The following is a 13462-nucleotide window of genomic DNA, read 5'->3' on the forward strand; positions in this document are numbered from 1 at the left end:
ACAGCTGCTCAATTGATGAGCCGCATGGTGTATTGTGTGACTGACAAACGCACACCATTTCTGCCAGAAGACACGGCTAATAAGTACCTCCTGAATTTGATCTACACACATGTTGTACAACCCTTCAGATTTCCCCCCCACGTCCTCAAAAACCGAGTATTTCACATTTCAAACAAGGTCTCCTAAGCAGAGCCAGCTGCTGGTGCTCTTGTGCATAATCCTGGCAAGGAGGGCTATGACCTCATATTCATTAGTGTGGTCTAGTGACACTGAGACGCTACGCTGGCTTTCATTACCCGGAGGACTTAATTACTGGCGTGTGTTACCTTCCCACTGGATACACAGACTGTGTTTGGATGATTTCTTATAAAGTAACCTCCAGGTCTTGCAATCAGAGGAAGACAGGGGTGTTTTCAACAGGAGAGAGAGGTGCAATGTGCAAGTTCAGTCCTCGGAGATGGTCAAGCCATATCAAGAGGGTTTTTATGCTCCGTTGTATGTCAGATACGTTACACTGATCTGCCGTCTATAATCAGTTTTATCCAAACATCGACTTTTTTTACCGCATGAAATTTCTTTTTGAAATATTATTCTTTGTCCTCATTCCTCTTGCTTCCTTCAGATTTTATTAACATGAATTTATTGTGTTTGACTTTTGCTAGAGTGCAAAATTTATCATAATATTATACACATCTAAGCGTGTCCTTTTTCTCCCTGTTGTGCCTCTGCAGGAGCGTGGAAGTGGAATGGGGAAGCTGGAGCCAATCTCCCCCGTGAGCCCGGTCCACATGGACCCCGACTTGGATCTGGTGCCAGCTCGCTTCTCCAAGGAGGAGCTGATCCAGAACATGGACCGCGTGGACAGGGAGATCACCATGGTGGAGCAGCAGATCTGCAAGCTTCGCAAAAAACAGGTCTGCACACCTATCCGATCCGGTCGTAACTTTGAGATTATATTGGCTCATTTTGTGTTTGGAGATTGCAGACTGATGCTATCTCAAGTTTTCTTGCCGAGCTCCCTGATTTTAAGATGGATTTATGTTTCCCTGTGGAGAAGTTCTGGTGGTCCTGCTGTAGATGCCTCCGGCTTTGGAATTAATTTATTTTTCTGCCGAAGATTTAACTTGCTGATAGTTGCAGCACTGGATGGATGTTGGTGGGAGCATATGCACCAGAAAGGGTTTTGCAAACTAGATTACAAAATACAGTGGAAACCGCTTGTAGTGATCACGGTTACAGTTATTTTTTTACTTTACTTCCTTGATACTTCGCCTCCCGGACCGCCTGCTCTTCGGCTGGATACCTGGGCAGAGAGACAGTAAATAGTGAAGCGGTCCGTTCCATTACTCTGTATTCATGTAATAAATATAAAAATATCAATTAGATGGTAATCATGATGCACTACAAACAAAATTCAGTTATAATAATCATCTGCTTATAGTGATCAATTTGACCCGGACAGGCGTGATCGCTAGAAGCGGTTTCCACTGTACAGGTTTGCCTGGTTACCGATTGTGTTTACATTCTTCCTTTCACTTTGTGATAAGAAATAACATCCCAAGGAGGATGGGTTTTGCAGTGGATGTAGCCCTATGACAGCTCAGTTTAAGTAGTGCTTGGCATGCAGCTTAATATGACCCACCCTTTTAGAAGATGATTCATGTACTTCAAAGTTCTTTTTCATGAGGTTAATTTTAGGCACAACCTGTCAGATGACGTGTGACAGTTAAGAAAGTTGAGTAGACGCACATATTTTGACCAGGCAGGGATGCCTAAAAACACCTTTATCCGTCATGCTTGTAGATGTCGAAGTCTTTGCCAGTGCTGGCATCCTTGTTGAATTTTCTTAGTGGCAGTGTTTGGCTTGTTTGAAATGTTCATGTGTGGTTTTCCAATGTGACTCTCCCTGCCAGGCTCCAGTTGGCATCAGAGCAATGAAGTCTTAAACAGACTTTGCTGTGTTGTAATCGCTGCATTCAAGTCCTGTAGCTGTTTCTTGCTCAATGTGCCACGATTTTGTTACACGCTTTCCTCCAGGCAGCTGCATTCCTCTTTTTCTCTTCTCTTTGGCTTTTTATTTTGGAGAAAAAGTAGGTTAAAAATATATAAGGCTATAAATAACAGCTTCCCTGGGGGAGGAGGAGGATTATGGTGGAGGTTTTGTGACTGCTAAACCACTCACATCCCTGCCGCACTGTCTCCCTGTTGGCCGCCTGCCATGTTTGGTGGAGAAACTGTATGGTCGAGCTTTTTCACCCTCCTTCATCATGCATGCAGTTAAATTAACATTAACTGTTTGCTATACTCAATTATTTAAAAAAAATGAAAAAGTAGCATCAAGTTAATGTATTGACAGCTACATGTGTTGATCCCTGGCTCATCTGGCAGTAGTTGTCTTGGCAACATATCTTACAATATTAGGCTATTTAATATGCTATTAATTAATTCATTTATTTGGCATATTTCCCAACGGATATTTTGGCCGTTAATCATTTAATCTGCTGGACAACTACAGGCGATACCGGCTAAAAGCATCATATATTTTAGTTCAATATGATGCCAGTATCTTCACTCTATCTTTAAAACTGAGTCCCCTAAAACCTGTGAAAGACAGAATAGCGGACATGCCAGACAACGGGCTGTCCGAGGTCTGAGAGGTTAATTAAAAGTCAGTACATTGTTTTGGAGAATCCGCACAGCACATAATATTGCGGTACTTACATAATATTGCACATAATATTGCAATACTCATGTGTATCGATATTTTCTTACACCCCTATTGCTGACAACAACATTTTACCTTACCAATGGTTGCCAGGTTGAAATGAGAAGTCTGCTACATTGCTCTTTGTTAATAGAAAAGACTTAGTATATAATTAATCTGTGTATTTTACCTATTTGCAATAGGAATCAAAATCAAGCTGGTAATTGATTTCCAACCTTAGGGTTGAAACTTGTGAATGATTGCAAGGCTAAGCACTGCTGCTTACAAGCACAAATCAAGACCTCCCTCAATACACACACAATGTTTTTATGGCTATTTTACAGTCCGGCTCTCTTCAAGCATTAAAACATCTGGACTAATTAAGTGGCACGGTAAAACTTTATTTAAAGAGTTGTGGCAGAGTTAGTGGATGGGCGGGGGTTAGAGCTTAGGTTACTGCCAGCCTGTGTCATGTCAGCCAAGCTCAGGATGGCTGGTTTATTTAATTTTACTCTGTGGTGGGTTTAGAAAGGGAAGGGGGGGTCTCTACGGGAATGTCTGCGTTTCCCTCACCAGATGCTTATCCCGGCCTTTCATGGCACATGATGATCCATCTTGCTCCACTCTCATGTGGATCCTCTGGAGGCTGCCTTTCCCCCTCCTGAAGCCCCTGACAGGAGATGAGAAGGAGGGGGCCGACTTAACTGTAGATCAGCTATATGCACGCCACTCAGCAACACTTGGCCTTGGCCTCCAGTCAGCTAGTTACAGCTGAACACACTCAACTTCTGTCTCCAGCTCATAGCCTGCACAGCACAGAGACTGTATCCAAACATGTTCAGGCAAATTATTTTTATTTTTTCCAGCATCACAGCTGAAAAAATTGATTATTATCTGGTATGTTCACTTGAGGAGACGATATTTTTTATGATAATTTTGGGATAATAACACTACCAGATGTTTCTGAAAACATTTTACTCAAGAAATAGGCATTACAGGAACAGAATATTGATTCATAATTGATCAGCACTGCCAAGTTTGACCGTTTGATCAGAGTTCGTGAGTGATTGACAGCTGCTCAGAGACGGCAGACTCCAGCTTGGCTCTGATTGGTTGTTTTCCTCCGGTCGGTGAAATCTTGTAGGTGCCATTAGGACCACCAGAGGACACAGAGGCACATGATCATTTTCAGATTACCTGTCTCATGCACTACTGTCAGGATATAGTGACCGTTTTATAAAAATAACTTAATCATTTTTGCTCCAACCTGCCTACACCAGCTTTAATACACATCAGTGTTGTTGTTATTTCTGTACTAGACGCTGGGTATGCCCTAACATACTGTAGTTTGCAAAATTGAGGAAGACCAAAGTTTATCTGTATAACTTGTGCTAAAACCAGTTAGCCAGTTATCTAACTAATAACTAAAGCCCCTTTCCCACTAGATAACACCCACTAACATCTGGCTTTTGTCTTGAGTGGGAAATGTTACAATCTGCATTGATTCTCAATATTACAGGCAGAAGGAAGTGGCTACTTCCACCTGCTGCTTATTGAGGTACATAAGTGTGGGAGGATTAATGATCCTGACTGGTCCATTAACACCATGTCAACATCTGGATAGAATGGGCAATTTGGATAGTAGTGACTTGGCTTTTCCCACTTTCTGATAGCTATCCAATCTGCCAAAGATGCAAGAAGTGTGTAAATGTAAATGGGCTGAAACAGCTTTTCTGTCTATATGCTGAGTGTCAGAACAGGCTTCTCCTCGTTTTCCTCTGAGCTCCTTCAAGGGAAGATTGATGGACATACAAGCGGTGACTGAACTCTACATGATTGACGGTGAAACATGAAGGTTGACGCACCTCAGCCCTGCCAGATTCACTCGTTTAGTTTTCTCACAGCTTTCCCTGCCAACCCCCAAAATTCTTACTTGCTGACTATCTCTGTGTTTTGTTCACAGTAGACGGTGCTATCTGGAGTACAATCTCCAAATAATGTGTTGTTACATGCCAGGGTGACTAGTAAATTAGAGGAACTCCGCTGTTTTCCAGTATTTGTCTGGTGTTAATTTCCCACATTTCCCTCTCTTACTTTTCCTTTTGCGGTCTCCCTCTTAATTCTCTCTCTCTTATTTGATGTTCCAGCCACACAGCAGGCATTGGCTTTGTTTACAGGCTGTTGTAGTAACTCTTTGATTAACTAGGCCCTGGGGAGTTAATAGCTATTACAGCTAATAGGACAGTTAGTCTCGTCCCTGCTGGAGTGCTGGGGGAGGGACGGTTGATCTATCACACACTCTTTAACCTCGCAACAGGAACTGGTGAGCCACAGGTCTTCCTGGAAGATCGGGGCCCTTTTTGGATTTGAAGTGTTAACTGTCATCTTTGTGTGTGTGTGTGTGTGTTACAGCAACAGCTGGAGGAGGAGGCTGCAAAGCCACACGAGCCAGAGCGGCCTATCTCACCGCCACCCAGCGAGGCCAAGCACCGCAGCCTGGTGCAGATCATCTACGATGAGAACAGGGTCAGTAGAATACACACACACACACACACACACACACACACACACACACACACACACACACACGCACACACACACAAAACGCTCAATCTGTGGCCCACCGCTCAAGCCCAAATTATGTTGCATTTGAACGTGGTTTCACTTGATCACATATGCAGTGTATTACCACAAGTGTATGTCAGAGTGAGAGAGCTGGGTGTCCCCCCACCCCCATAGTTTAGTGTTGTTTCACTGGGCTGATGCAAGATAACAAGCTAAACTTAGTCAGGCCGTTACATCGGCTGAATATTCTCTGTTGTCTGCTAATCTTTATCTGTAGGGGTGTGCATCTTTCCCTCTCAAGACGATTCGATACACATCTCGATACATGGTCTGCGTTAACATGTAACGATTACATTCAGTTCGATATAGCACTACTTCGATACGATCCAGTTCAGTTTAATTTAACTCATAGTATTCTCATGACGTGTCATATATATTTCCTATACCAATATGGCTCACTGCAGCTCATTGGCCATGGTTATAATTGAATGATAATAACCTTTAATTTCAACTGTTTGTCTCATATCTGTAATCATGATGTGATGGAATACTATGAATTAGCGACATGGTGTCCCACATTGTGAAACCATAAGGTAAGATCCTTATTTTACGTATATATCAATCGATTAAAATATTTAATCACGATGAATCACATGATTGTCCATAGTTAATCGCAAATTAATCACACATTTTACATCTGTTTAAAATGTATCTTAAAAGGACAATCATCAAGTATTTAATACTCTTATCAACACAGGAGTGGGTAAATATGCTGCTTTATGCAAATGTATGTATATATTTATTATTGGAGATCAATTAACAACACAAAACAATGACAAATATTGTCCAGAAACCCTCACAGGTACTGCATTTAGCATAAAAAAAAATGAATATGGTTATCAGGGATAGGGCAGCTAGTCAGTGTTGGAGATGGAGACAGAACATGTAAGGTAAAAGATTACCCAGCAGGTGCAGCTTTGAACAAACTACAGAGAGATTCTACCATGCGTGAAGCCCCACGGTGTGTACTGCTTTCATTATGTTTTTCCAATACATTTCATAGACAATGTAGACAAAGTGTGGATTACTCTTGTAGTGTGTAAATACTGAGGCTTTGAGGAGATTGATGTCTGTCTGCAGAGGACTTTTTTCTCTCTCGGAGATCTGCCATTTTCATTTACCTTGCTTGATGTAATCCTCAAAAAAACCCTCGTCAACAAAAGCAGAGAGTGCCACAAAGTATTCATCTCCTACCTGAGCCTCCCACTCTCTGCTGTCAGGCACGGCAGAGCTCTTGCCTAACAGAATAAGCTACTAAAGGTCAACACAGCAGGCATGATGAATCACAAGCGTACACACACACACACACACACACACAAAAACACACACACACACTGAAACAAACCTTTGTCATTTATCACCATTTCAAGTATAGCATGTTAATTATTCTTTCAAGAAAAGACAGGGCAGCTGGGAGGTCATATGAAGATATTTGTAAGCGTTAAATTCTAGTCATAGCAATCTCGATATGCAGCAGTGCTCTGTGCAGATTACCTTTATAATGGAGTGATTCTCAGTGCTCTCAGTCCCCCTAGTGGTGAAACACACAAGCCTCCTTTTTTATTGAAATTGACATTTAAAGCAGGGAACTCCTCTCACACTGTATCACACCCCAGATTCGCCCTCTTTGAACGAGCCCCATATGGGAAACTAGGAGTAATGTTGAAACCTCACTGTTCAAAGGAATGTGTTGAACGGCTTCTCTGACACATTGAAGGCAAATCATTTTCATACAAAGCAGTGCAGTGTGTAGAGAAAATATGCGGCAAAAGAGGGTGAACTTAGTTTAAAAGCCATGTGTTGGCAGTCACCCGGCTTAAGTCTCACTGAGCGAGAGACTAAATCCTTCACAGCTGCCCAGATGTCCCCAGATAACCACCAAAATGCCCGGAGAAGACCTTTTTTCAAAGGAACAGCAACCACAGTACAGGGAGTGTCCTTCATGACTTTCACCCTCTTACCGTCATCAAGCTCAGCTAAACCACAGCACGTCTATGCAACGGCAGGAGATTGCTCAAGACTCATCTGAAAAGCTGGAAGTTTAAGAATGACTCACAGCTTACTCCACAATTTAGCTTGACCTCTGTAACACATTCCACTTCCCTCTGACTGGCAGGATGTACTCTGGCCCACTGCCTGCCCCCCTAACCTCTCTCTCTCTCTCTCTCTCTCTCTCTCTCTCTCTCTCTCTCTCTCTCTCTCTCTCTCTCTCTCTCTCTCTCTCTCTCTCTCTCTCTATCTATCTCTCTCCCGAACCAGCTTCTTCAGCTTTTTTCTAGTTTCACTCTAGTCACTACAGTGACGCACATCATTTACTCATCCAGTCCTATTCATTCTTTTAGTCACTATAACATCTGTTGTTATTGCTTCCTAATTAATTCACATTACGTAGGCTCTATTTACTCTTGACTTTTCAAGTGTCTGATGAAATCCAAATGAGATTTAATAACACACTTTTGTTTACACTCAGCCACATATGCAGTATGCATCTCCATTAGCCAGATCACTAATCTGACTGCATCCATTTCGGTTTCCCCCGGCTACATGCAAATCAGGGCTTTTTTTTGTTTTTATATATATATATATATATATATATATATATATATATATATATATATATATATATATATATATTGGTGTATGTGTTTTAAAGCACCTGGCTATAATTACTCCAGCCTCAGCATGCCTTTTTGAGCCGGTGTCACTACGGTGTCATCTGTCCCCTCTGGGCTCAGTGTCACCAGCTTTCCCAGACAGGGTTACAGCCACATTTCTGCCACCAGCCCATTGTCAAACCCCGGGGATGGCTCAACTCAAGTTCACTCTTCTCATATTTGGGACATAGCTGTCACGGACACAAGCACAAGAGAAGACAGCCCATCTGAGACTGCATTATCATAATTCTGTTGAGCTATGCTAAATCCTTGTGTCTATGCTGTATTAAGCTGGCCCTGTATGCCTTCTCTCTTTTTTTCTTTTTCTTTTTTGCTTCTCTCTGTTTTCCCTGTTTTTCTCTCCTCGGTATGGCAGTTTTGTAATGCTGTTATTTTAGTTGCATAAGCACCCACAGTGTTATTTTCATAAGTTTGTCCCGAGTTTTTTCCCATTCAACGTTTTCAGGGATCATGTGATCCACCGGGGAAAATGTCTTGTTGACTGCAGGCAGCATGTAACAGTACAGTTGCTAAGCTTCACAGCTTATAAAGCCAGAGTAGCAGTCCTGCGTGTTACCACGGGGGGGCATAATTGAAGTAATGGAGCCAGCCTCTTAGCTCGCGTCTTGTGATGAGGTTATGTGTGTGTGTATGGTGGAGATCAGTGGAGAGGGCAGTTACAAGACCAGCAGCTCTCTCTGTGTGTAATTATACACACTTTTAGAGATAAGTTCTTTTGCACCTCATCCACCCCCCTGTCTTCATTGCTAAATTTGTCATTTCTAATATTTAATGGGAAGCCATATTCCAAGAGTTTTGATGTCTGTGCCATGCTGTCTTGTTTTCAAATTTGCTTTGAAAAACTACGGCCAGGAAAAGAAGAGAAATCCTTGAGCATCCCTACTCCCCGAGGATGAAAGGCTGGTTTTAATAATTGCTGGTCATTAACTGCTTCTGTAGTGAGCAAGCCCTCTGAGGCAATACTCTGCAGCCTGTTACGCCTACTCACTGGTGACTGGCGAGGAAGCAACATGAATGAGGAAATCAATGCACAACGAGTTAAAGCTGCAGACGGTAACTTTGAGAAAATGTGATAAAATAAGTTATTTTGATAAAACTGTCACTATATCACGACAGTAGTGCATGAGACAGATAATCTGTGAAAAACATCATGCTTTTCTGTGTCCTCCTAGTGCTCCTGCAAGATTTCACAGCGCCGAAAGAAAACAACTAATCAGAGCCGAGCTGTCTCTGGGCAGCTGTCAATCACTGCTTGCAAAACTTGCAAACTCCGATCAAACTGTCAAATAGAAATATGAATCAATATTCTGTTACTGTAATACATATTTCTCGCCTCAAATGTTTTCAGAAACATCTTGTAGTTTACTGTTTAGCGGTAAAATGAGAAAGTTTGCTCCTGCTGGTGGGCGCTGCTTGGTTTTGGCTCGATTGTTTTCAACATGGCGCCCCGGGTCACAAACCTTCTCATTTTACACCTAAACAGTACACTACAAGATGTTTCGGAAAAAATTTGAATGTCCAATCTCCATGATACTAAATAGCTTGCCATTTGCAAATTACTTCATCAGCTAACGTTGCGAAGCAAAACCGTCCCGAGTCCTTTACATAGAAATCAGTCCACAGGCTGTTATAGGCAACCGAGAAAGTCGGTGAAGGTCTCAGTTTTTAAGTTACATTACAATCTGTTCACACAATGACAATACAAAGCAATTAATACATGTAAATTGTTACATATAGTACCTTTAAGGAAGAATAACAGCATCATGTTACTGTATTTTCATTTCAATGATATGTATATTATGTGCAAATGTAAATCATCAGTGCTTCCTTTTGCCTTATGTCTAAGAGGAAATGCACGGGGCACTTTTAAAACTTGGCTTCGCTCACAGGTGACCCAGTTGGAAGTCTGTGTTGGGTAAAGTTAAGCTGTGTGCGTGAGCTCCTCTGGGGTCTTACATCCAAGTCTGTTAGCGTGAGTCTCGTATAAACTCAGGAGCAGATCCCAAACACCTCCTGTGCTGCCTCCACAGCGAGGACAGAGTGAAAGGGACAAGGAAGCAGCGCGACGTGGTGGGTGGTGAAGAATAAAGGTTGACGTGCACACACACACCGGCGGGTTCCGTCTCTGTTGTCACCTCTAAAACCGTCCTCTCCCTCACTGTACCTCCATCCCGTCTGTGAATGTGTCAACCCTGCCAGTCTCCCTGCGTGGTCACCGGAGGAAGTGAAGTGAGATGGAAAGCAACAGAGCATGCGGTGTGTCACCGAGGAGGGTCTGTTTGATCGATGAAGCGGAGAGAGTGTACAGAGTGGAAAGAGGAAAAGAGTGGAGCGAACATTGAGAGGGGTAGTCTGGGACACTGCTCACACATTTGTCTGCAGGAGCTAAATATAAAAATATATGGAGGAGCAGAGCTGCAGAGAGGTCATCCAGAGACATAGATGCTGCCCAACTTCATGCCCCAACACTTCTCCTCTCTTGCTTTATGCTCCCTGCCAGGAGTTTTAGTTTTAAAAGGCTGATTGTTGTAGGTAGTGAGCTGGAGGTGAGATCTTTCTCTCTTTCATCAGATGTCTCTTATGAGATAAGCACCAAAGCCCTTTAGCCCCCCCCCTCCTCCTTTCCCTGTTTTTTGCTCTTTCTCTCCCACTCACTTTCTACTCCACTCCCACTTGCTTTCCTGCCTGCCTGCTCTTTCTCCCTCTTCCTCTCTCTGCTCAGGGGAGGTGAGTAATATTTTTTTCTTTTTTTTTCTGGGAGAGGGAAGAGGGAGCTGAGGCAAGGAGCTGCGGCCCAGCGTTCAGTTAAAAGCTCTAATAATAGTCGGTGCATCCATCACTCCATCCATCCATACATCCATACATTCAGCCGTCGGTCCGTCCAGCGAGCAGCGGCGTAGCCTCAGCGATCAAGTGAGCGTGCTCACCGCGTTGCCGTGGTGATGGCAGAGGTGCAGGCGGCCGACTAATGTGCTACTTCTGTTTGTGTTCCCTCACCAGAAAAAGGCAGAAGAAGCTCACAGGATACTGGAGGGACTGGGACCCAGGGTAGAACTGGTGAGTGCAGACTTTGATTTTGTGTTGCATGTATTTTTCTTTTCCCTGCTCTCATGTTTTTGACATGTGGGAACATTTTATTGAAGGTCAGGTTAGAGGGAGAAAGGATGCTTGGGAGAGACCAGGAACTAGTTGTTAGATGGCTCTTGAGCAGGGGTGTAAAGTAATGAAGTAAAACATATTTGATTACTCTACTCAGAGCTCCATTAAGCAATATTGAACACATTGAATATGATGACTCAAATCAGGGTGCAATGTACCAATACCCACTGAGAACAGAAAGTAACCCTGCAGATTACTTTTTTTTTTTTTTTTAAATTGGGACTTTTATTATTTTATATATAATTCCCAGACTACTTTTTTTGGCAAAGATATTTTTCCCTTATTTGTTTTAGTCATAAATTTGCTCGCACATACTATATCTGTCCACGCATCTATCTATCCATCTTACACTCATACACACAAACTCTCACCCAGTGAATTTGATCGCTTGGTTCTATTGAACAATCACAAGACGCTGCACAAACCAGGTTCTCCTCTGTCCTGGAGGACATTTATTTTGAGTGACTTCTTTTGATTGAATTTGATCGGGTTATTGTCAGTCTCAGCTTTGAGTCACGCGTTATACTGGGGCAAGATCAGAATCATATTGAGAGCATTTTGCAATCTGTTCATCTACAATCTGTTGCACAGCTGAAAATAATTCTGATTGTTTGTTCCTTCTTATGTTCCAGCCTCTGTACAATCAACCTTCTGACACCAAGCAGTACCATGAGAACATCAAAATGTGAGTCTGTCACTGCATACAGTATGCCTTACACACTTCCACATTACGACATGTTTTATATCCAGCCATTAAAGTAACTCACAAACTGCTGAAGAGAGTTTCACCAGGGACACGAGAACTCATGTGGGATTGTTTGATATGCAAATTGTGTCACTACAGACAAAAATAATTTGTAAATAATTGTAAATAATGCATTTCAAGCCGTCCTGGTGCTCTTGAAAATTGAATACCAGATTCACACAACAACTCTTAATAGCTGGGTTGATGAGAATGAAAGCTATCAACGGACAAAATGCAAGTAAAGCCAGAGAAGCCCTGTACTACGGGGAGAAACTTGACCAGTTATAGATTGTATTTACAGGGGGTATTTGTTTGTGTACAAAATTTAACAAATCATAATGGTGCATTATATGAACTCATGTTGTATTCTGCTCCTCTAATTCTTGTATTTTTAAATCTTCGGTCTACTTAAAACTGCTACCAGTACAAACGGAAACTTGGTGACCTTAGAAGCGATTGATTCCTGTAGTCGTTGAGAGAGAGAGAGAGAGGCAGAGACTCGCCACTCGTCACCACCCTCACACATCTCAGCTCCTCCTTCCCCTTTGGCAGACTGCAAAGAATGGCATTTCAGAGGGGGATGTAAAACTGTCATTATGTAAACTTAGTGATGAAACTTACTGGAATAAACGTGTGTATGGAGGGCAGCTACAAAGGTTTAAAAGATGATGGAAAATGACCTGCGCTGTTAGTGAAATGGATTTCAGTTTGATTGTGACAATGCAGTAATGGTGGTAATGGCATCATTAGTCTATAGGCTAAAAAACAATTTCTAGTATTATGTAGGTGTAGTGTTCATCATTTGCCCTCGTGTTTTGAATTTGATCCCCAATAAAGTTTTTGAGTTGAGCACACCAGTTTTCTCCTTTTTAATTATGTATAAAATAATATAGTTTTGATTGCAACTTCCAAATGGTACAAAGGCTCACTGTTATATTGCTGTGAGGACCCTGAATATGTGATTTAAGGCTCCAGTAATTTAAAGGGGCTAAATTTGATATCCAGAGCATTAATATAGCAGCAAACAACTATTTGCTATGTAAAGATGCTTCAGATCATCTGTGCTCATACAAAAGGTTAGTCAAACAAATAAATAGAGAAATATAAAAACTAGGGCTGTGAATCAATTAAAATATTTAATCGTGATTAATCGAAAAGTAATAATTTTTTATCCGTTCAAAATGTACCTTAAAGGGAGATTTGTCAAGTATTTAATACTCTTATCAACATGAGTGGACAAATATGCTTGCTTTATACAAATATATGTATATATTTATTATTGAAAATCAATTACCAACACAAAACAATGACAAATATTGTCCAGAAACCCTCAAAGGTACTGCATTTAGCATAGAAAATATGCTCAAATCATAACATGGCAAACTCAAGCCCAACAGGCAACAACAGCTGTCAGTGTGCTGACTTGACTATGACTTGCCCCAAACTGCATGTGATTATCATAAAGTGGACATGTCTGTAAAGGGGAGACTTGTGGGTACCCATAGAACCCATTTTTATTCACATATCTAGAGGTCAGAGGTCAAGGGACTCCTT

General features: G+C 41.9%; 1 protein-coding gene across 1 annotated transcript in view; it reads left to right on the plus strand.

Annotated features, from left to right (window-relative positions):
* Nucleotides 1-13462, plus strand: part of ncor2 (nuclear receptor corepressor 2) — a 105274-nt gene that overhangs the window by 40684 nt on the left and 51128 nt on the right. Inside the window, 4 exon segments of the mRNA XM_037778280.1 lie at nt 732-914; nt 5117-5230; nt 11005-11061; nt 11796-11848. Of these exon segments, the coding sequence (XP_037634208.1) occupies nt 732-914; nt 5117-5230; nt 11005-11061; nt 11796-11848 (407 nt within the window).

The sequence above is a fragment of the Sebastes umbrosus genome, chromosome 8 (genome assembly GCF_015220745.1).
Source record: "Sebastes umbrosus isolate fSebUmb1 chromosome 8, fSebUmb1.pri, whole genome shotgun sequence".
NCBI classification, from domain to species: Eukaryota; Metazoa; Chordata; class Actinopteri; order Perciformes; family Sebastidae; genus Sebastes; species Sebastes umbrosus.